Source organism: Pyrgilauda ruficollis, unplaced genomic scaffold, assembly GCF_017590135.1.
Source record: "Pyrgilauda ruficollis isolate IOZ18807 unplaced genomic scaffold, ASM1759013v1 scaffold17, whole genome shotgun sequence".
Taxonomy (NCBI): Eukaryota; Metazoa; Chordata; class Aves; order Passeriformes; family Passeridae; genus Pyrgilauda; species Pyrgilauda ruficollis.
The window spans coordinates 632,336-656,786 of record NW_024515875.1 but is presented as its reverse complement, the minus strand read 5'-3'; the positions used below and the strand labels follow the sequence as shown (position 1 = coordinate 656,786).

The following is a 24,451-nucleotide window of genomic DNA, read 5'->3' as shown; positions in this document are numbered from 1 at the left end:
TTGTAAGCAAGGGGTATGTTTAGGTTTGGTTGTTGATGATTCTTTTGGGTTTGGTTTTGGTTGGATTTTTTTTTTTTTGTGCTATTTTTTTCCCCTTGGTGACAGTTTTGGGTTTTCTTTGTTTGTTGGGTTGTTCCTTATTTGGTTTTGGGGTTTTTGTTTTGAGGGAGAGAGAGAGAGAGCTATTACTACTTACTTGAATAGATTTAATTTCTTTGGAAACTTTTCCAGATACTCAGACTAAATTCTTCATTTTCTTCTGCTTTACCCTTTCCTTCCCTTCTTCTCACTTGTGAGTGGGACCAAATGCTTTGCTCACTTGGCTCATTGTAAACATGGAATGCAACAGCTTTTAATGAAAAAATGGAACTCCTTTTCTATCTAAAGTAATGTAACTGGTGAGAAGATCACCCTGGAATGAGAAGTGTTGCTTTATTCCTTTCAATGTGTGTTGTACCCATTAACTCACCAGACACTTAGGAAAGGGAAAATTATAAAGTATTTTTAAATTGCCAACACTAGATACAACTGAAAAAATGACATTTAGATTTTTCAAGTCCAGTTCTTTTCCTGAATAAATATTTACAATGTCTGTTTATTATGTCATGTCAAATTAAACTAGTATTTATTTTCCCTGGATGAAAGCCACAAGTAGCCTGAATTAACCTTAAGAAAAATGTTGAGATTGCAAAAATACTGAGGTCAATATAGCAAACAGTTCTCTGAGTACTGCAAATGCTGTTTTTGCAGTTTAAGTCCAGCTCTCTTGGATAAAACAGTGAAAATGTCTCTCAGATCATTTCCCCATTAATAGAAAGTTTGATATTCATTATTTTATTTTCATGAAATATAAGTAATAAAATGGTAATGTTTTACCCTTAGTGGTGGAAAAAATCTTCTATCAAACCCCAGAAGAATATTGCAGGGGGAGCCTGATAATATTTTCTTATGCTAATTCTCATTTTGAAGTGGGAGTGAATGATGTCATCCTGTCTCCTCCCACTGTGTAAACTAAGCTCGTGTCAAAGTGTTGCTGCCTCTTGTCACAGAGAGAACGGTTCACTTAAATGCAGCTGCAGTACTTCTGTGTGATACCTGTCAGAGCCATTCCCAGTGCGAGGTTGGGTTTGTGACCATGATGTCAAGATTTGTCTGTCTTCTTTTCTGTGGATATATTGCACTAAACCTGGGAAATACTCAGAAACTGCCAAGAGGCAAGTAGCTATGAACAACTTTCTGGGGGTTTGTTTGTTTTTCTGTTGTGGGACTTCGGGGTTTTTAAAGCCTGTGTTTTGTTATGGAAATTTGCTTACAACATGTTAGAAATGATTAAGAGTAATAGACAAAATGAAAGAAGGTCGGGGAAAAGGGCAAATCTAGGTATAACAGCAACCTTAAAGCTCTTGAATAAAATAAGCTCAAAAGTTTTCATGGTATCTTGTGACTCTAGTGAGAATTATCATGACAAAGTTGCTGTATTTAGTGATTTTATAGTGATTTGGACAGCAGTGTGCAGGTCTGTGGTTTAATATCTTAAAGACAATGTGACTTGGAAGCACCCTGTTTCGCTGGTGGAAGATTTCAGTTCCGTCTTTGAAAGAACTTGTATACTTTCCTTTATATCTATCCTAACAATTCAGTAGGAATTGACTAGTGTTGGTGAGGTTGCATGCATTTTGAGGGAGAGAAATATGATTGATTAAAATTTATACAAGTAGAAAAACCCCTCCAACCTGTGTGAATATTTGTTTAACCATTCCTTTCTCCCAGAGTCTGGAAGTACAGTAGATTTGCAAAGCTGGCAGTGATCTCTTCTTCTCTTTGGTTATATGACACATGTAGCATTGGCATTTTAAGAGTAGTTTATTGTTTACTGCAGGAAGAGCACTCATAGCATAAAATGAAAAGATTATTTCTCTATCAGGATGGTAAAACACTTCGTAGTTCCTTGGCATTAAGGCAGCAATTTCACAACTGTTTCTGTACTGCACGTATTGTTCTCACTTTGTGGCAGTGCTTGCCTGAGTCCACTGTGCTTTGTAATGCATTTTACATCTGCATTCTTCTGCAGCCACTGAAGATTTAGAAGAACCTGTGATTTAGTTATGAGAGTGTTTATTAAGAAATAAGTGCTTTGAGGGCTTCCTAAGGAGAATCTCTTTCATAGAAGGGAAACCTAAAGTTATTTTGGGGAGTTGAGGTGATTTTTCATCTCTACCCCTCTTTAAGATACTTTTTTTCCCCCCAGAATTTCATTATTTTTCTTTTTTTTCTATGATGATATTCTTTTGAAATTATCTTTCTTTTAATCTCATCTTCTGGAGCCAATGTGGAGTTTTTTGCATACTGGTAAAAGTGAAACAGTGTGTAGTCTGCAAGTAACAGATATGCAGTTCCAGTCAAGCTAACTCTAAGAATTTCGTTTTGTCAAAAAAGGACTTAAGAAAGGATTATGTTGACCAGACAGGGATCTTGTATATATTGCCTAGACTGAGGGAAGGAACTTTTCCAGTGCTTGTCTTTTTAAATGATTTAACTGGACTTTCTGCTCACTACTGTATAATAGTGGCTCTAAGTTTATGCTAACTGTGAAGTTCAGACAAAGCTTCTAATCCAATGCAAGATTAACTCTGGCATGCATTTTTTCTGTCCTAAAATAACATTGCAGAAGTGAAGTTCTCTTTGCCAAAAGCATAAAACTGCAGGTGGAAACTTCATTTCTTTTCAGTGAAATAACTTTTAAGATACTCCCATTGCAGTGTGGAAACATCAGTCTAATTCTTTCGTTTGTAGCTGCCTCTCCAGTTACAACTTTCAAATAATTGCATTGAAAAAGCAAGTGTATTAGTACTTAGCTGCTATCCAGAAATATTCAGCGGATTGTCCTCTACAGAATTGTCTTGTTTGATAGGGACTAGAGACTTTTTTTGTAAGCAGAGAGAATATGTGTTTTAGAAATGAAAACATGTACTGGTAATGTTCTAAGAGGGCTTCTTTGCCTTGCTCTGCAAGCTTAAATTCCAGTGAACTCCTGTGCTCTTTAAGTCCCAAAGTATGTAACTGAGGTTTCAGAGTCACTCTTGCTGTCTGGGGAACAGTGGAATCAAGTTCATAACTTGAAGGAGAGCAATCTAGCCAAACTCACTTTCTGGTGCAGGTACTTGTGGGAACAGGTTATCAGAGTAAATCTTGCCCTTCTTACCGGCACTTTGCAATTCTAGTGCTCAAGTCTTCTCTCCCAGAGGTGAAACACATTGACCCCATGTCTCATGGACTGGGATTTCCTTTCACTGGTAAAAGGTGAAAGGAACATCTTGCCTCCTGCAGCTGCAAAGGAACAGAGCCAGTACAGTGATTTCCAGAGCTGTTTGAGAGACTCTGTGCAAATGTGCTGGTCAGGAGGCTGGAACACAAATTGCTCCCTATTCCCATATATTTTTGTACTTTCACCTCCACATATGTGTGTTTTACTAGGATGAAAAAGAAAATATTATTGCTGTTCTCAAAAGTGTTTTTTTTTAATAATGAATTCTTTCATTGTTAATCAAAGATTAAGGTATTGTTGGAGGAAAAATAGTGATAAATAAAGACAATATAATTGGGAAAGGAAGGCTGGTGGGTAGTGTGTTTTAGTATGAAGGCACTGGATTTTTTACAATTATGTTTGTGTTTCATCTGGGGGATCAGCTGCTAAGAAAATTCTGCAGTCAGTGCCTTTGGATACTGAGTGAGGGATAACAGAACATCAGAGTGAGAGATGGTGGTACCATTACGGATGACATTTCATCCAGTATTTCAGCGGCTGTCTGTTCAACTTTGTCTAGCCTCTAAAGTTTTCTTCTAATTAGAATTTTTCTACTTGTTTTTGTCTCTGTCATTATGCCATTATGCCAGTGCCATCCAACATACATGATTCTAAAGTTCAACACTGTTGTGCTTTATTGATGGATGGAAACATGCTCTAATTTTTATGGCTCTGCATAACAGAAAAGTTCCATTATTAAAGAGCTCAGTGTTGTCTCTCTAGACAGGAATTAAGTACAGACAAAAAGACTTGTCTTTAGAGAATGAATTGGTTAGCAGATCATCCCAGATCTGTGACAGGGATGAGAAAACAAAGCCACAGAATCCAGAAGAAACAAGTTACAGGACGTAATCCCCGAGATTGTACTGCCTTATAAACCATGTTTCGCTGTCATCTTTCTAGTTGGAGCTGATACAATTGTTGAAGGAACAACTGAAGAATAAGTTCTTAGTGTTTGGTAAAACAGCATTTCATGTTTTTGATTTTGCCACTTGACTTTCCAGTTACAGCACAGAGGTGCATGGAAATGTGTTTTTTCACTAGAATGTCTGTTTCTGATAGCTTTTGTCTACATGTTCTGTTTTATTTTGTTAGAGCTGAAAAGAATTTAGGGGTTGATCCCTTCTTATAAAATTTCAGTTTTAGGTAGTTATTAAAAAAAAAAGAGCCTCAGTGTTTTTTTCTGGGTTTTTTTTCAGGGTATTTTTTGACATATTTCTGACCACTGTGGTTTTTCTACTATTTGAACTAGTCATCAGGTACAATGGAATGTAGGTCCATTCTGCTTCTTCTTTCCAAGACTCAGGCCTATCCTACTCTGCTGTCCAGGAAGGGCTCAGGAAACCCTAATTTGGCTTTCTCCTGGTTGCTGTCTTCTTAGGGAAAAAGAATATGGACTTGACATTTCTTAGGGGACCATGTGAAAAAGCCTGATTTACAGACTTCTATAGGGAAAACCAGATCCAAAACTTCCTTGTGTCTACAGTTGTCAGCAGTGGGGTTAAGTGGGAAAAATGATTGTTTTGCACTGAGGATTTATTTCTTTGTTTGGAAGTACTGAATATGTTTGGTCTGATATTGTAGATAGCTACTAGCTAATATTTGTACTTAAGGTAATTATAACTGACATCTCTTTTAGAGTGAATGCTGTATTTACAGTAGACTCCCAAACTTTGACATTTGAGAAAAGGAGTAGACTAATTTTATTCCTAGCTAAGTTTGCTGGCTATGCTATGTTACATAATACATCTTACTAAGCAGAGCATGTGTTTTCATTTACTAGTGTCAAACAGTTAAAACAATGAAGAGTTTTTTCAATGTATCACAGTTATTATATTGCAGCAACCAAACTTTAAACTTTTGTGCTGCCCTCTCCCTTCCTGCCAGAATCACCCCTTTGGTAGCTGTAGGGCGACAGGGCAAAAACTGTAAGACAGGGAAAAGTCTCATGGAAGTTGTGGGGTTTTGAGCATGCAATGAAGCTGGCATATCAAAATATCACAAAATGACATGTGGTTTATATGTTACTGTCCCCATGGTTTATAAAACATCTTTCTGAGAACTATTTTTCAAAAATCACAATGCATTAACCTTTAAAAAATGTTCTTATGAAGAAGAGCCAGTTTGAACTAAATTATTTCACTTTCTGTGTCTGGAAAAAGAAGTGCAAAATTAATTTGGGTTTTTTTTGTGAAATATTTTTCTTATGTTTAATAGCATATAAATGACAAGTCCAACAGTAAATTTAAAAGGGATGCTTTATCTGGTGTAATAGGGTTTTCAGTCACTAGATATGTCATGGCAAATTTGGCTGATTCTTAGCAGAGAGTGAAAACAGCTCATAAGAATGTAACAGTTATAGCAGTTCATTTAATCAAAGTTATCTTTTCATGCAGACAGTTGTGTCCTAGGCTTGCACATAAGCATATCAAAACCCAGTACTGAGTGTCAGGCTTCTGAGTTCAAAGATGATCTGTAATACTAGAATTCCATTTTTGTATTGGCACATGCAGTGGTGCAACATTGTGATGATACATATGGGTGGATTCTGCCAGAATTAAATTCCACTGCATATGAATGCCTCCAAAATGATCTCACTGCTGGATAATCTATATAACCTTCCACCTCTTCATTTTAATTTTCATGTTCCCAAGTATGTCTTTTTGAACCTTATTTTTCAGCCCTCCTTCATATAATCTTTGGCTCTAGCTGTTCCAGAAGGACAAGCTACATAATTCCCTTGGGGGGAGAGCTGTAGGCTAAATCTTGCTGCTGCTATGGGACCAGACCTACTGTGGATCTGTTGACTGATGATACAGTGGATGGACAATGGGTTTGAGCCTTCTTTGGACCTTTTGGACTCACCAGGTGTGCACTGCACACTGCATGTGGAAACAAAAACCTCTGTCTGCTCCAGGGGGAAAAGATGGCTAGCAGTGACCTGCCATAGTGAGAATTGTTCATGCAGCTCCTAGGGGATCTATTTTCCTTCAGGGAATTCAAGTGCAGACTTGAAATTGTTTGTGAGCAAGACAAATTTGTTGCTGTGGAGCATTCTTGACTACTTTTACAGAAGACAGTTGGAGTCCTACTCACTGGCATGGTGGATCTTGGTGAGAACAGAAGCAGGTATTCGTGTTCGTGTTCTGGACAGACTTCAGCCTAAAATAGGTGCCATTAGCATAACAGCCCAGTCTGCAATGTCTTCCCAAGTGGAAAAGGGCAGCTGGAAACAGGCCAGATCCTACACGGACTTGCTTGACAGGCCTTAGTTCAAATGGTCTTAGTTAAAAATTGTTTTTTCTACAATACAGGATAACATGTATGTAATGCTAGTTTGCATTGTGAGATAGATATTCACCTTATTGTGCTGTGAGAATGGTGGTTGTGAAGATGACTACTGGCAGCATCATGAATGAAACTGTTGCGTGGGCAAGGCCTGGGCCAACTTTTCCAGTGCTGCCATCCCTCAAAACATAACAATCATGTGCCGTTTTACTCCGGCTAAATCAACTCTAAACCTCCTCACTTGAGCAAACCAGTGTGTGTCGTATCAAGGGGAAGAAAAAACAGATCAAGTTTTCAACAACCAACTGAATTTCTACTGTTCATGAAGTGGTGATTGCAGTTATGGTCACCAGAATGGAATGCTTTTGCACTCACTGCTTCACCAAAGTGATGTCATCAGAGCACGCAGGTATCCAGGCAAGGTTATGGAAGGATGGTTGCATTAAGAATATCAACACAGAGTCTTTACCCATTCAGAGCTACTGAATAAAATACTAGTAAAGAGTTGAGGCTCTAGCTATGAAGATTCTAGACCTAAAGGCAGGGAGGTAGGGAATGCTCTTCTATGAGACAAAAACTACTTTCCTCCCAGTCTGGAGGGGAGCTTTATCTCACTTCTTCAGAGGTTGGTAGACAAAATATAACCTGTCTTCTCTAAAATGCTTTAGTTGTTACTGAGGTCCATCACTTGGCAATAATTTAGTATTATTGACAGCATCTTCTGGAAGAAAAATAAACAAGGCAAGTGAATCCATAATTTTTCTTAGACTAATTGTAGCCATGGCTCTTATATAAATACTGTTTGCCTTGAACATACATGTCATCAGGGCTCCATGTGAATAAATCCACTTTGATAAAACCCAGCTTAATGACGTGCCTAAACCTCTGCATGTGATTGGATTTTTATTTATTTTGTGTGTGTATGGGGTGTGCTAACACTGGGGTGTCACTGCATGTACTTAAAAAGAAATTGTAATTCTATACTCTTTCTCAAGCTGAAGATATGATGGCAAAATGGATTCTCAAAGTATGAGGGAATTATTTTTTTAGGGCTTTTCTAGCATTTTAATATAGTTCTAATGTTTTGCACTATTCTTAAAATCTGCTCAGGAATAGCACAATTCAATAGAGTGGGAAAAGATTCTTTCCAATCACCTGCAGTTGTGGCATTAGTTTATGAATCTATAAATGGCCACAGAATGCTTGATATGAGTTTACATAATTAATACTTTGGGAACCTGGCCAATTTTAAAGGACTGAGAGTGTATGTGGGATAACATTATTTTTAAACTCACATTTGGAAAAGACTTTTCTTATTTTGTCAGCTGCTTGCAATATCTGCTTTGTATTAATTGTTTACTTTAATTTTTCTGTCTGTGATGGAAATGTCTGGATTAATTTTAGAACACATAAAATTGTGGTTGGTTCAAAAATACAAATATGTATGCTTGAAATATCCCAGAAGATCGTTTTCTGACTTTGAAGTTAAAATATTTTCTGGCAATTTACATTACCTCATTAGCACAATTCAAGCCTATACATGAACAAGAAAAATGCACACTGAGAAAATTACAAGACTTTCAGACTTTATCACTTATCACTCTTCTTTTGAAATCTCAGTGTCAGTACAACATGAACAAACATACTCTGAAAACAAAGACATGGATGCAATAGTCTGAAAGTTGATAAGAAATTGAGCTTTGGGATACATATAGTAGAAATAAAACTCTGCTGTCTGACCTGAACATTTTGGCAGAGTTCCATTCTGTGGTTCAAGCACACACTGAAGTAGTTGGATTAAATGGCAGGGCAGAATTTTTATTTATAGCACAGTGTGCAGCTTGTTTCACAGTCAGGGAAGTGGCTGCAGTCAGGCTTAAGAGCCATGAATTCCCTTAGTTTGATGAAGAGCTGACTCAGGTAGAAGTGGTGAGGTTTCATATTCAGCTTGAATCAATAGGTCTCCTTCTTCTGTCATAAAGCTAATTAAGAGACATTTACTGTGTGAACATGACTGTGAAATTGCTCCACAGTGGCAGCTCATCATTTGCTACCTTACAGATGAGCACCAGCTTTCAGCTATGATCTTACAAGCACCAATACTGCATCTCTTCAGCAGTCCTTCCTGCTCTTTGGTTTTGTTACAAGGAACACAAAAACTGGCAATTCTGATAGAAATGTCTTCTTGCTTATGTCAGTTATTCGGTGTTCCTTAGTAGCTGATATATCTGATGTAACTCGGTGTTATGGAGTAGGAGGTAATTTATGTCCTTTGATAATCAAGTCTGTATAAATAAGATCTGTTTCCCCAGAAGATTAAAATACTAATTATGCAATTAATTTTAGCTGAAGAACTTATTTTGAATTGTTGGCAATTTGGGGATTTTTGCTCCAATGGAAAATCTGTACTCACCTTGCACACAAGTAACCAAATCATTAATGTGACTTCACACAGACTCTAGTACACTGAGACATACACGTGCACACACAAAGTGTGGGATCTTGCTCATTTGCTTTTGGTAAATGCTTTTCCTAAAATCTTTTAATCTTTCACACTTTCATCAATCCCCTGTACCTCACAATTTTGGTAACATGATCAAATAGCAGTTGATAAAAGGATTAGTATGTTGTTAATGTACAGCCATGAATTCTTAGAAAGCAGCTTCTCAGTAATGTAACAGATGTTTACTGTGTTCCCTTTCCACTCAGAAATACATACAGCAATTAGCAAGGGAGATCATATGCTATTATTATACTTATTTGAAGGCAATGTGAGGTTGCTCATAATATTAAGGATGTAGAAAAGTTACATATAGGGAATAGATAATATAGGGAATAGATAATCTCATTTATGCCCTATTGAAGTTCAGGCATTGTGAATAATTTTTTCCATGACACAGCCCTTCTGGATTTTTTTTACAATAATTTGTTTTTGTAGTATTAAAACACTTGTCAAAAAAACTGGCACAGGGAAGACATCTCATGTAAAAACTCTGAAGTCATGAAGCATTATTTATGTACTTAATACACTCTTAAGTCAGAGAGCATTCCTTGGGAATTAATGTAATCTACTGCACACTGGATTACAAGATCAGTAATGAGGGAGACATAGCTTCCTACATACCATAAATTCTCCATGAGCATTTGGATAAATGCCTGAGAGAAGTACAAGTAAAAGTGCAAAGTCAGGCCTACAAAGATTGCTTAGCTGGTGGTGTGCATAGATGTACGTGCCCTTATCCCACCCCAAAGTTTTCATAAGCCTTCCTTTTGTGTAGCTGATAGTGTTCTTTATTGGCATTTTTCTTTCAATGAAACACCAGCTGGAGAATTTATTTTAAAAAGTAATATAGACGTAGGAAGATAGGCTGGAAAGAGAGATTACTTCCTGCAGTTTTCTTTCATCTCTGTAGATAAAAGGCAACATGGTGAAAACAGAGCAGGTGATGTAACAGATAAAGAATTTGGAAATATAGTCAGAGAACATGAACTCTATGCCATGTTCTGGGTAGGAAGGGAAATATGTGGGAGAGAAGATAAAACAACTTCATTATGAAAAAATAAGTATTTGTCTTATCTTAGTACTCCATTAATCATGACATAGCTTTTATTTTACATGTTGTATACTTACTAGGCTTGGTGTCCATTATTTTCTGATTTAGTGGATAGCAGATTTAGTGGAAGCATTTACTTCATATTTTAGTTTTGTTAAGATGAGTTAACAATGTCTCTGCTTCACAGTGTGTTCATAGAGCTGTAAAAGAATTTCTGTCAAATTTAGGAATTCAATAATACATTCTAAACTTATGAAGTTATTAGTACTTTTTAAATTAAAGATGTACTGGCAATTTGTTGCTTCTTTTGCCCAGATGTGTTTGAACTGTGGAATCTTTCCTTTGATCTCTTCAAACTCAAAATGTGGAACAATACAGAAGAAGATTAAAAGGATCACCTCTGATTTTTCTTAATCTGTTGGGGTTTTTGTTGGGTTTATTTTAGAGTAGTAGTAAGAAGCCAGGTCATCAGTCCTGAGATCTGTCTCATCTAATGGTGCAAGATGAGATACATTTTCCAGCTGGGAAAACTATGTGCAGTTGGAATCAATCCTTATAGGACTGGGCTGTATCCAGCAAGTGTCATAGACATGTGTGAGAACGTTCAGTTTGGAGACCCGGAACATAAGTGAAACCACTTTATTTTGACTGCTCTTTTGGAAACATCAGGCAATTTTTTAAAATTTACATTTTGTTTGTTTGTTTATGTCTACAGCTTTCTAAACCAAAGGAAAGTATCTGGCTAAAATCTTTGCTGACAGACTTGACTCCATTGACTAGCCCAAATCATAGTTGTCCAAGCACAATAGAATTTAACATTTCAGTACTGCTTCTGTTACTGACAGAGTTTTCTTACTCTTTCTGAGTTTAACATTTGATATAAAACACTGCCCAGGAATTCTTATGTGTGCTTCAGATATTTAATTGCTTTATCATCTGTCCACTTCTTAAAAGTGGGGAATTTATGCCAAAGTTAACACAGAATATTGCAAGCACCTTTGCCAAGTGCCATTCAGAGCTATTAATCCTTGCTCTATTTGAAGTCCTGTATGTTTTGGGTGTTATTTTGAGCAGAGAACACAGGTATTTTTTGTGATCATATGCGGGTAACAATGCTGGAAATGGAAAACCATTGTGATTTCAGAAAAAGAATAATCCCATTCCATTTCCATATTTTGGCATATTATTTTAAAGGTTCTTTCTTCAACTATACCCAGCATAGTGGGGGGACTTACAAACCGTATGTCACCTGTTTCTGAATGGGCGTCAGCATCTAGGTTGTTTTCCTTCAATTCCAAAGCAGGTCATTATGGACAACTCATCTGCTTCTACTCTTTTCCACAACCCAAGTTCTTTCCCAGAGTACAGAAAGCACAAAACATTCTCCCTCACTAAAATGAGTATAGGAATTACACTGAATGTTGCTCAAGAACCAGGAAGAGCTTCTTAAGCAATATCAAAGAGGTATCAAAAGGGATTTTGGGCTTTTAACCACTGACTGCTATTCTTTGAGCCCAGTTTTCCATCTCCCCTGTAATGTAGGAATCCAGTCTGCATTTCTCCAGTCTGACAGTAAGGATACCTGTGGAAATTGTGCCAAAGTTGACGTAAATGATGTTCACCCCTTTCCTTTGTATGCAAAGCCAGGAATAACATTACAGAAGGCAGCAAGCTTTGCCAGACAGCCTGGCCTTGGTAAATTTGCTCTGGCGGTTCCAAATCACCTTTTTGGTCATCATGTGCATAGGTGTGACTGTTTCTGGTGACTGAGGCTAGGGACAACAGCTTGCAGTTTCCTGGATGCTCTTTCTTGCTTTACTCAATCAATTGTACTGAGATATGTTTCTCTTCTCCATAGCAAATTAATCTTACTTCTCCCTGGCAATTCTCATATGCTTATCTATATACTGAAGAGATCATGCCTAACTGGATTTTCGTTTTCTATGTCTTAGAGATAGGAAGTAGGATACTGGAATTGATGCAGCCCTCCTTGAAGCTTTATGGTACATACTTAGATGTGTAGAACAAAAGTAGTAGCCTTCACCTGGAAAATAGTAATTTTTACAAGGAATCATAGTGCTGAAATGGACTTCCTGAACTTATTTTGACCACCTTCTTCTTCTTCCCAAGTCAGTTTGCTCCAGAGTGTATCTCCCTGTATCAGTTTTCCAGGTATCTTTCTTGCTTCAGTTTGTGTCTTCTCTTCACAAATATGGAGCAGAAGTAATTTATACTGCTTTTCCTCAGGGCTTTGTTTGTTTGCCATATATATTTGGATACTGTTTTCTTATCTATTCATGTACTTTTCCTCCAAGCTCAGTGACTCCTATTTTCTCAGGCTTCTTTCCTGGGTAATATACTCATTATCTCTAGTCATTGAATTTGATTTTTTTTCCTGAATTTATCAAGATTGTCTGTTTTGCAGTGCTCTATGTATTTATCCATTAGTGATGAGACCTTTTTAGAAGTGACAACTAGTGCATAAAAGGACTGGGATCCATTTATTCAGATTTAAAATAGAGAAGGCAACAATTTTGAAACATACCTACACGTTGGGGATTCTGAGACTTATAGATTAATTTACAACTAAAGAGTTGGAAGTACATGTTGGTTTCAAATTCTGTTTTTATTCTGTTGCTACGGCTTGTAAATCCTCCTAGCTGTCTAAATATTACTATCTTTAAGCAGGTTTGTCCCTAAAAAATAACAATGTGCTTAATCAGAGAAGGAAGTAAAACAAAGCTTTAAAATAATCTAACCCAATGTTAAAGAACACTCAGCTAAAGACTTGCTCTTTTATTTGCTTGGACTATGGCAAATAAGGTAATACTTATCACAGAAGAGGATTTCAGTATATGACTACATTTTTTGTTCTATTAACGCAGATAAACATGCAAATTTCAATTTATTACTGCTTGAGGTTTTTTCAGCTGTTGATTTGGAGCTGCCTTATTGTAACACAGTAGAATTTATACTTTGTTGCTATTGGTTATTTTATATTCTTTTGAATGATTCTTCCCAAGTGTTTCAAAAGATCCCCAGATGAGTAGTCACAGAGTGAAAAAAAATTAAGTATTATGATGTAATAAATGGTGATGACATGTAAGGAATAGACTCCAAATTGGCTGTAGGAAATGAGTCCCTCACTGCAGCCTGGGTACACAGTAACCCATGCAGCAGATTACCTATGCACTCAGTAATAAACACTAACATCCTGGATTGTTAAGTGTGGTGTCCTCACTCTTCTCAGGGAAGCAAAGGTGACTGCAGTTCCAGACTGGTTTTTATAATGCCTTTGATTTTCACTCTTCAAAAATGCACTGATCTTTGTAAATGAGAGGTGGCTTAAGGAAGTGGAGATGCCAAACACTGCCTGCCACTGAGTAGGTAATGGCAGTGATAATACACTGCCTACTCAGGAGCACAGTCATAAGAGACTTCCTGCATTAGGGTCTATGGTCTTGAGTGCCAATTGCTTCAATACATTTGAAGTTTATGGGCAGAGCCAGTCCAACAGCATTTGAATTCTTCACCTGCTCAAGTTCTTGGTATTTTGTTGAGCTTTTCCTACTGAGGAGAGGTTGTTAGAGAAAGTCCCTGATTTTATTCAACTGATCAGCTCTAAAGTATGACCACCTTGTATGAGGCCATGTCCAAAGACCACATTTCTCTTTTGGTGTTTGCATTGGCTGATGCTTTTTAAAGGCTTAAAATAGAGAGTTAGACCTAGAAAATTTGTGAGATTCTCCTTCCTCTCCACAGTCTTCTGCTTGCCTGTATTGAATATATTTATGCAGAATCTGTCAGGTTCTTTGGCCAGGACACATTTTTCTTCATAGCCCAGCCTGGGTGGAGTTGCCTTGGACTTGTTTCCTTGGACAGGAGAAGGAGCCAGGACTGGAAAGACAGCTCTTTTGGGCAAGATGCAGTCACTGTCTCATCAGCTCTCTCCAGGTGAAATTACATCCTGAAAAATACATACCAGGCCAGTCTGGAAAAAACAACAATAAGGAGCTTTGAGAGTAAAGCCAGGGGAACAAGGGCCTGGAGAACCTAAAGACATCAGATCAAAATTAAGCTTTATCCTACTACAAATAAATGATCCATAATCTAAATTGAAATAAGGGTTTCAGGTTTCTTTATTAACAAGTAGTTTTTGTCTTGTCCTTTTAAATTTGTGCACTGTTTATTTTAAAAGTTATTAAAATTATAAGTTATTAAAATTATTATTATTAAAATTATAATAAAAAGTTATAAAAGTGTTATCTATCAAAAATTATTCAGCTTGAAGGAGTTTCAAAGGGCATTATGCATTGAAAATAATGAATAGGCTTGCTTTTGACTTTATCCTTCAAAAATGTTGAATTGTTCATTGTTGAATTTTATAAATTTTTACCATCAAAAACCAAACTAAGTTTACTAACTGGACACATAAAGGTTTTCTAATGTTCAAAATCAAAATTAAACAGAAATCCCACAAGAGGAGCCAGGGTCAGTTCTTTTAAATCACACCAAAGAAGTTTTTAGAGGTATAACTCCTCTTCCCTTTTTCATCAGAGCTTGGTTATTTTCAAACAACAGTTTTCTTCCTTGTTTTCAGTTTTGTTTCATATTTTAATAAATAATAAAAATCACCTGCAGAATGGAAGGTGGAACTGGGGGTTGGACCACTGGAATGGGATCCCAAGTTTAAACCAGCATGTTGAAGGAACCTTGTGAAGGAGATAGTGATAAAAATGGAAGTGGAGCTTCAGTGAAGTTCCTGAATGACCTGGAAATAGGCAAAACAGATGGCAACATTTGAGCTACAAATTTCCTTTGTACAATGGTTTCTGTAGCTATACAGAAGCTGGAATTGCTAATAACTACATCTTTACTCTGCATTGATCCAACTAAAGTACTAATGAGTACAGTTTATTCACTCAGTTCTGAACGGTAATAATCACTACAGAGGAATTGGCAAAATAAGTTTTAAAACCTTGTAATTTTGTAATATAAATGCTCTAACAATTCTCTTTCAGAAGTATATGTTTAGTTTATAACATTAAAGAACAGTATATTTCTGATTAGCATTAATAAAACCAAATGTGCAAAGCAACTGGAGGAAAAGGTGTCAGTAACCTTGAAATAGTGCTGTGAGAAAGGACACAGGAAGGGATGGGGCTCACCCTGGGCCCTCACAGGGCATCTTTTCCTTTTGTGTCACTACCTTCAGCTGAACACCAGTATTGAGTACCACTCCCTACTGTGTATTTCAGCTACTCCTGAAATTCCTATTCATTTAGTAGTAAATTTCTCTATCATTTAAATTACTAAAATGCCCTCAGATAAGAAAGAAATATGGAGGGAACTACAGTTTATGCTATTTAATTTGCTGTGTGCATTCTGTTAAGAATGTTGATACGCCTAAAAAAATTTCTTTGAAATGAAAGTAGTTTGAAGGTGAAAGTTGAGAACTCAAGGTTTAGGTTTTTGTAGATAGACATGCTTGTTTTTGTTTTGCACAGTTGACTGCTGCAGGTTGACAGCCAATTCTTCTGAAGCAATGTTAGACTTGTGTAGGCATAATAATACTTTGAAAAAAATGATTGGGGAACTTCATTTGCAAATGTCAAAACTACATGCCAGGCTGTTAGCTCACCCTCCTCTAAAAAGGTATTCTTTGTTGCACCTACTTTCATCACTCAGAGTATTTGTGAATGTGAATTTCACAGCTAAGAACCTTAGTGTTTGATGTAATCTCTCATGAGAAAGGATCCTCAGCTATCTTATTAGAGAATACAAAGACATTTTCTGCAGAAGTGCAGAGTAATTTGGCAAGAGGCACTGGGCACAAACTGCAATACGGGAAATTCCAGTTAGATATTAGGACTTTTTTTTTAAACAGAAGTATGCTAAGCACTGAAACAGATTACCCCAGAGATGTTCAAGACTCAGCTGGATGTGGCCCTGAGCAAATTGAGACTCTGAGCAGGGAGTTGAACTAGATGACTTAGAGAAGTTGCTTCCACCCTAAGTTATTCCATTATTCTGTGCATGTGGCTGCTTAAAAGTGTGTCTTGTTTATTGTAGTACATAGAAACAGAACTATTTTTAAATGTTTCCCATTTTAAGATATATTTGGGTTGCAGCCAAGCAGCCAATATTTCTCCATGTTTGGCTGCCAAAATAAATACAAAAATATAAAAGAGCAGAAAATAAAAGTTTCATAGTTTTAGATTATCATTGAAAACTTGCCTGGTGGTACTATGACACCAGATTTGGAAAAATCAAACCACTGCTGTGAATGATTTGAATAAATGAGGTAGTGCTCACAAATAGATGGTGCTAATATATTTTCATAAGGCACACTTCATTTGTCTAGCACTCTGGGAGGCAGTGCTGGGTCTTGCCTTCATGCCCCTTAAAATCTTTGAAATAGTGGAAAATAAACTGTTTCAATGTAAGGCAAAAGGAATTCTGGCAACAAAGCTAAATTTCCTGTAATACACTACAGCTGTATTCACCCTCTGGTTTTGTAGGGCAGAGTTCAAGGATCCTCACTCTATGGATAAAAACAAAAAATAGGACTGTATTTGATCACAAGAAACCATGCACACTTAAAGCGTGTAGGAGACTCCTGGTGTGAGTGAAAGTAACATCTAAACTTTTAAAAGTTTCAATACGTTCTTGCCTTTGTCTCCTGTTGCCTATACATTCCAACTAGCAAACTATGGTGCTTCCAGCTGGATTCTTTGGGCCATTGGTAGCTATTTTCTTCTTTCTGAAGAGCTGGTGGTGGGCTGGTTCTCTGATGATGCAGCTGATTCATTATTAAGCCGTTTTTCATTCTGTCCTAGTATAGACAGACTCCTTTTCTCAGAGTGATTCCAACACTCCAAGTGCTCTGATGCACTTAATGTTGTGCTTTTACTTCAGATGTGCTTTGCACAGTTTCTCCTGCTGATCTTGGCCATCAAATGACTTTTGTTGAAGAGAATACTTGCAGATCAGTGTGGAATTTCTGTTGGCAAGCATGGAGGGAAAGATTGTGTTTCAGAGGTACCTATAGATCTCAGAATCTTCCACTTGGAAATGGCCTCAATGTAAAAGAATTACGTTACAAATACAAATTCTTAAGACCAGGGTTTCACTAACAAAAACTGGCACAAATGAATGGAATTAGAGGGCATCTAGTTTATCATTTAAGACCTTTATCAAGGAGATGCAGGGGAAAAAAGTTCTCTTGGAATCCTGATACAAAAAAAATATTTTCTCAAAATCAAAGAGATTCTTATCCCAGTATCATAAGAGTTAAGTTCCTATGACTTCCCTTGTCCATTCAATCATATTTAATGAATATTTATCTGAGTGATGACTAAAAGAGACATATTACTCAGAATGAGAATGTTTTCCTCGTTAGTTGTTCAAAACACTGAGATCAGCACAAGTGAAATCTATATTGTTAATATGCTGCTGGGGGCAGTACCCATTTGCCAAGATAATTTATATATCATTTGTATCTGCCTTGCTCCAGGCTGGCCCTCTCTTGATTAGACTGGCAGTGTCTGTGCAGCACGTAGAATTGAGCTCTCCTCGTCCTTGGTTGCTCCACTTCTGTTCATACACTTCTAGAAACTGGTCATTTATTGTTTTACCAGTTAATATTCATCCCTCATTTTCACTGATTCTGGAATGTACACAGTCCATGAATAGGAATGTGGTTTAGTCATATGAAGTGTGGCATCTGTGTTGTTGCTTTAGCAGTTATTTTCGCTGAAAAACTAAGTTAAAATGAAGGAGATTTGTCTGCTTGCTCTTTGCTGCTCTTTGGGGTCAGGTTTTAGGAAAGACAGGTCCTGCTTGCCTAAACTGATCTCCTCTTATGATTGAGTCACTCACTTACTGGACGAGGAAATGTTGTGGATATTGTGTACCTTCAGCAAGGCCAAATGCTGCACCTGTCTCTTGACAACCCAAAGCTGCCTGGTGAGAAAGGACTTGGGTGTTCTGGTATCCAGCAGCTGAGCATGAGCCAGGGTGTGCCCAGGTGGCCAAAAGCCCAAAGGAAGCCCAGCTTTTATCAGCAATAGTGTGCCAAGCAGAACCAGGGAAGTGGTCACTGCCCTGTACTTGGCACTGGTAGGGCTGCACTCTAAATCCTGTATAAAGTTTTGGGTCCCTCTTTACAAGAAAGATGTTGGGGAGCTGAAGCATGTCCACAGAAGGGCCTCAAAGGTGATGAAGGGACTGGAGCAAAAGTCCTATGAGGAGGAGTTGAGGAAGCTGGAGTAAAGGAGGCTTGGGGGGACCTTATCTCTCTCTCCACAACTGCCTGAAAGGAGGGTGTAGGGGCCAGGTGGGGATTAGCCTCTTCTCCCAAGTAACAAGTAACAGAGCAAGGGCAAATGGCCTCAGGTTGTGCCAGGGGAGCCTTAGGTTGGATACGAGAAAAAATATCTTCACCAAAACGTGAAACGTTCGAACAGACTAATGATGTTTGAGGCACAATCCCTGGAGGTATTTGAAAGTTGTGTAGATGAGGCACTTGGGGACCTAGTTTAGTGGTGAACTTGACAGTGATAGGTTTATGGTTGAACTTGATGATGGTCTTGATGGTCTTTTCCAACCTAAATAATTTTTTCTTAATGTTTTTTTCCTAAACTCTACAGGGACTCTGCAATACTTTTTGTCATCACTGTACTTAAAAGTAAATGAGAGGAAAATGACCTGCCCTGTCAAGACAGGGTGGTGAGGACAAGGATTTATTTTTTAAATTTCAAGGGCATCTTCTTTTCTTCTTTCCTGCCTTATTATCTTTTTTTTTTTTTTTTTTTTTTTTTTTTTTTTAATATATTATTCCTGTTTATTTTCTGCTAGAAATGTGTTTGATTTTGAAAGCTCTCTTGGTAGTTTTGATATGCTAGCTATAAAAAAAGAGATCTAAAGGGTATTATCTTAAAGCTACTACTGTTTTGGGATCCCATTTAAGCTTTCTAATTGCAGAAACCTCACTGAGTTTTAAGGGTTTCATAAAATCAAGACCCTTTGTCACTATAATTGACTGCTTATGAATAAACAACAGTACCCATCTAACTGAAATCAGACCCAGTTGAATATAATCTTGATGTAGAATTAAATCTTCAAATTGATGTAAAGTATAACAGAGATACATAGATACAATTGTAGGGAAAAATGGTTTAAATTATTATAAGTTTAAAATTAAATAGATGTTCTCTATTTTTTTTTTATAAATTCAGGTTTGAGACTGATTAAGAATTTTATTATGGAAATCAAATTGACATATTTGAATTAAGTTCTGTAAGTCTTCTTTTATTCTTAGACGTGAGTTCTCAATGGAGACCAGGAAACCATCATTTCAATAATGCTTAATGGGTTTTGAAGAATCCAAAATTTAAATAGATGTAGCTCACTGTCAGTCAGGATAATAATCCTAAACTTTGTTACCAGTTTTCACTGTCTTTATGAACCCAGTTTGGGGTATTTGAAGTGTGTTGTGTTTTCTTCCTGGTTTGTGCTATCTCGAGTCCTGTCAATATTCAGAGTTGCCCATCCTCAGCAGTCTTGTGTACTGAAAATAAATGAGCTAGGATGTCACAGAGATTAGAACCACTGCTGTCCTTTCCCCCGTGAAGGCATTGCTCTGCTGAGAATGCCAGAGAACTGAGTTTTCTAGAAGCCTTGCAGTCTTCTGGAACCTGGCAGAGTTGCCTTCGGAAAATTGTGACAGTTTCCTGGCTGAATGATTTTTCTTGATCAGTCTTTAGATAAAGGAAGGGAGGCAGATGTTTTGCATCAATTTTACTTGTACACTTCTTTCTGTAAAGGGAAGAGGCATAAAGTGTTGGCTTAAGGCTTTACATTCTGTGTGCAGAAAACTGCAGATGCTCAAATCATCTACTAAAACGAAGTGAGGGTTTTGGTGTCTTGGCAACTCTAGTCATTAGAATTTCTCTAAAAAAAGCAGGGTATGTTGGGGTGATACCAGAGAATCAGTATGTACTTGTCTAGAGAAAGTTTAAATACCAGTCTGCAATTGCAGAGAGAGAGAAAAAGAAAGAGAGAAAGAAAGAGAGAAAGAAAGGAAAGAAAGAAAGAAAGAAAGAAAGAAAGAAAGAAAGAAAGAAAGAAAGAAAGAAAGAAAGAAAAGAAAGAAAAGTTTAGTATCGCTCTATGCTATTGTTTAATGATGTATTATTTATCATTTATCTCATAGTTGTTCAGGATTTCGTTCCCGAAGCAAAATTATTATCTGCAAAATTCTGTTTTTTCCTGATAAGTTAATTTCAACCCTCATGATTGAACAGATGCCTGAAAATCTGCTGGGGATAAAAATTTATATTTTGAGAATGAGAAGAGAAATAACAACACAAAATGTACTAGTCCAGTGCTGGTGTTGTAACTTTGGGGAAAAGCCAGCAATTCAACAGTTCTGAAAATATGATAGGCCTAACAGTAACAAGGGAGTATTAAAATTGTACATACCAAGGAAGGAAAAGGGAAAAGCCAATCCTCCCTTACCCCACCAAGAAGAAGCCAGAACACCAACTTGTAGCCTAAAAAGTTAGTTATTCTGTTGTGAAGTCATTCTCTGTTGCTAAAAGTTAAATTTTTGCAGATGGATATGCAAGATGTTTCTTACTTTATGTGCTGTTCCCCTGGAAAGCATAAAAATGAATGTTTAAAAAGAGTTTCTTCGTAGTTTTGAGTATTTATGTTAGTTAGGTGTCCTGGTGCAATTCCAAATACAAAATTACATTTCCAGCCCAACATAGGGGGAAAAATTTTAGAAGATTTATTTGGATCTAGTTGCTGTTTATCATCTACCATAATTTTTGAGTGTGATTAACTGATTAACTTAATTTTACAACTTCATATTTTCTACTAAGAAGCAAAAGAACCCATCAAACCAAAAACTTGTACATTTCTCTCCTATGGGTCCTACATATGGGTAATACTACTATAACTCTTGCATTTAAAGGAAAAAACACTTGCATTTTTTCCAATTACTTCATGCATGGTTTTACTACTGCAAATGTAGATGTTAAAGCAAATGCTAACGCTAAACTAGTGGAAAAACAGTCATGTTGGCAACCATTACTATACATGACTGTTAGTTTGCTTTTATAAATACATTGTGTTTCCAGGGGACATCGCCTATAAGAAATTTTTCAGTTGCATGCTGTTAGCAAATTAAACAGCACTATATTGTTACATTGTCATGTTCCATTACTGAATATGTGATGGCAAGGTAATGCATTCTGATCTTCTCTTTTTCACTCTTTCCCCAGTGAAAAGGCAGAGTCTGAAGGTTCAGATCAACGCGACAGATGACACTGTTTGCATGAGGTATCTTCGACCAAGTCAAAGCACCAAACTAGAAGGTTTTGTCCTGGGTTATGGAAGCAGCTTCTTTTCTAATCAGTACATTCCTTTACCTTCAGAAGGAAAAAACTACTTAACAGAACTTGGTAAGTCATATTTGCTTTGCATGCTGTTGTTGTAGAGAATTATGGGAAGCGACTGAGGAGAATATGTTCACCTAATTTTTTGTTTTATTGGGCTGTTACTCACAGTTTCTTTGTGTTTGTTTAAGGTTGCTGTCACGAATTTCAATGGAAAGTGGAATAAGCAGATCCTTCAAGGAGAGCAACTAGTTCTTATTGTCTGGAAATTTTGCTTACTGGTATTTGTTTTGGGGATTTTCGTTTTAGTGAGAGCCTGTACTATACTTGAACACATCACCCATCAAATGGGATGATTTGCTTAAAGATGCAGCTAGAAAGTAGAACTTGAGGGAAATATGCATGCTTTTACAAACATTAGAAGAAACAATGTGAGTCTTGAGAATTGTGTGGTTGATTCTTTTTGACAGAAACATTCATATCAACATGATGCCTCTTCTTGTAGGGATCTACTCCAGTATTGTATGTTATAGATTAACCTCTAACTACCATGTCAGAAGTTACTGATGGAATTCCATGAACTGTTTTATGGAAGAGATTAAACCATGTCAAGAATGCTATATCCTGCTATCTGGAATAGGGAGAAGGAAGAATGAATTATTAGAACATTGATTTATCAGGATTTGACCTTTTGAGAAATATGTTGAATCCCTAAAGATTTTTCTATTGATTTCTTTAAGTTTTTCTATCCTAAAATGAATCAATTCACCCTCATCATTGTAATGCTTGTGATCTTGGTGTAAAGCAAGGGGGAGGAAAGGATGCATGAGCACAGAAGTAATAATTGCCATTGGTTTTCTTGTGTTCAGTTCAGGCTGCTGTGGGTGTCTGCTCCAGGCTGAAAACTGCAGAATAAAAACTGAAAAAAAAAAAAAAATATGTTGGACACAGAATAATTAAGATATTGGAGACTGATAGGATCACTATGGCAAAGGTTAACTTTCCTTTTCCTAGGTTGATACTCCTAGGTTGGTACAGGGATCCCCCTGTAATTCTATCACCCATCCAGTGTTTGACTTCATAACCATTGCTTAAGTTGGGTCTGGCTTACCTGATTCATCCTATGCGTAACTTTTGAATCAGTTCACTAAGAATGATGTACAGGATTTTCTGTAGTATATTGTGCATTAGGCATAAAAATGCCTGTATCAGGAGTAGTGAGGATTAATTTTTGAGGATTAATTTTTTCAGGTATTCTGAGATCTTAGGGAAGAACAAAATAAAAGACTGAATGTAACATTGCATAAAATCATTTTCCCTCCCTATGTAATAGAAGCTTTTATATCTAATGTTTTGCAAATCTGAAAGCTCAAATTTACCTGGAATTTCAGGAATATTGATATTTTGTAGCTTTAACCATAACAGGTAATGGCTGGAATCTAGGCACCTTTCTTTAGTTCCACAGCACATCAGAGCACTGACCATATGCATATCCATTTGCTGTAGGGTGTCTGGAGAGGGAAAAGCACAAATGTTGAGGAATACTCTTCCTTTATGATTCTTTCAAAGGAGAATAGCATCAAAATTTTATCTTCCTCATGCTAATAGAAGTTGTCAGTTTCCTTGTGACAATAAATCTATGCTTGTGACTTCTGAATGTCCAGTAACTAAACATGCAAAATGCAACATAATATAGATAGCAAGACAAGCATTTCTAACCTTCAAAAAATGTCATCTTTGAAAAGACAGGAGTAAAAGAAGTTATCAGCAATATGTACTTCAAGTTGCAAACATTTATTCGAGGAATTACCAGTACGTTTATTGGAGCTGTTGCTTTTAGTTGAGAGATTTAGGGTTAGATTGAGTGCCTTGGGGACTTGTTTATTGGAAACAGAGAGTGCATAATCTTTCCCATTTCACGAATATTAAACACAACATTAAATTGCAGCTTTGACTTTGCTTTCCAAATATGTATGGAACACGAGCTAAAGCAATAAACAACAGTTGTGCTTTTGGCTCTACTTTAGAGTGACTTGTGTGGCAGAAATGAAGACAGAAATGATTGCTAGCACACTCCCTCCTCCCCACCATTATTAGGGATCAGTTGTTGGCAGAAACTGGAAGAACTGCAGAATGGTTCTCAATTCTAGGAACAATGATTAAGTTTTATTGTGGCAGCCAGAGACCTCAGCTCTAGCATACACTTTATATTGATTTTAGAAAAAGCAAGGTGTTATAGAGGGACAATGAAAATACTCGCAAGAAATATGCTAAAGATATAAATCCCCTAGACCCTATTGCTGAAAAATCTCAGATTATCTTTGTACTTCTGGTACATCTCGTATGTGATGAAGTTGGCCTAGTATGTTGTCTTCATATTAAAACAATATACTTATAAATTTCACACTCAAAGTTGTCTGTCCCATGTTCTAGATATTCTAGTGATCCAAGTGCCGCTGCACACTCTGAAAGTAGTGTTCAGTGTGTTCCACATGTTTTTCCACAGTCAAAGCAACTAGGTTTATACAAAAAAAAACATTCATTTTTGCCCTGAGAACTCCTTTTTGGTCCTGTCGTGCTTGGACTTACCTGAATTTTACAGAAAGCCGGTGAGTTTATAGGCTTCCCTGAACAGTGGTAGGTGAGGTTTTTATTGAGCAGAATGTGGAAGAAGAGGTTCCCAAATATGAACATTTATTATGGTCTGTTTAGATCAAGACTAATGCAATTTAATACTTTCTCCCATGTCAGTTTTAGTGGTTCGTGGAAAAAGAAACCTTTCCCAGTCAATTCAGGGACTATGATCACACCTTAAATTAGTTTGTAGTGAAATAAAGATTAGAAATGGATGTTTAAGGGCATTTTCAACTGTCTAAAAAGTATGTATGTTTTTCTAATAC

General features: G+C 36.9%; 1 protein-coding gene across 5 annotated transcripts in view; it reads left to right on the top strand.

The window, feature by feature from the left end:
* Nucleotides 1–1,041: 1,041 nt before the first annotated feature.
* Nucleotides 1,042–24,451, top strand: part of LOC121351528 (ABI family member 3 binding protein) — a 136,523-nt gene continuing 113,113 nt past the window's right edge. For all 5 annotated transcript variants that reach the window (XM_041463732.1, XM_041463731.1, XM_041463730.1 and 2 more), the window contains exons 1-2: nt 1,042–1,214; nt 21,438–21,617. In XM_041463732.1, the coding sequence (XP_041319666.1) occupies nt 1,136–1,214; nt 21,438–21,617 (259 nt within the window). In that variant the 5' untranslated portion in view covers nt 1,042–1,135. The remainder of the gene's footprint in view (nt 1,215–21,437; nt 21,618–24,451) is intronic.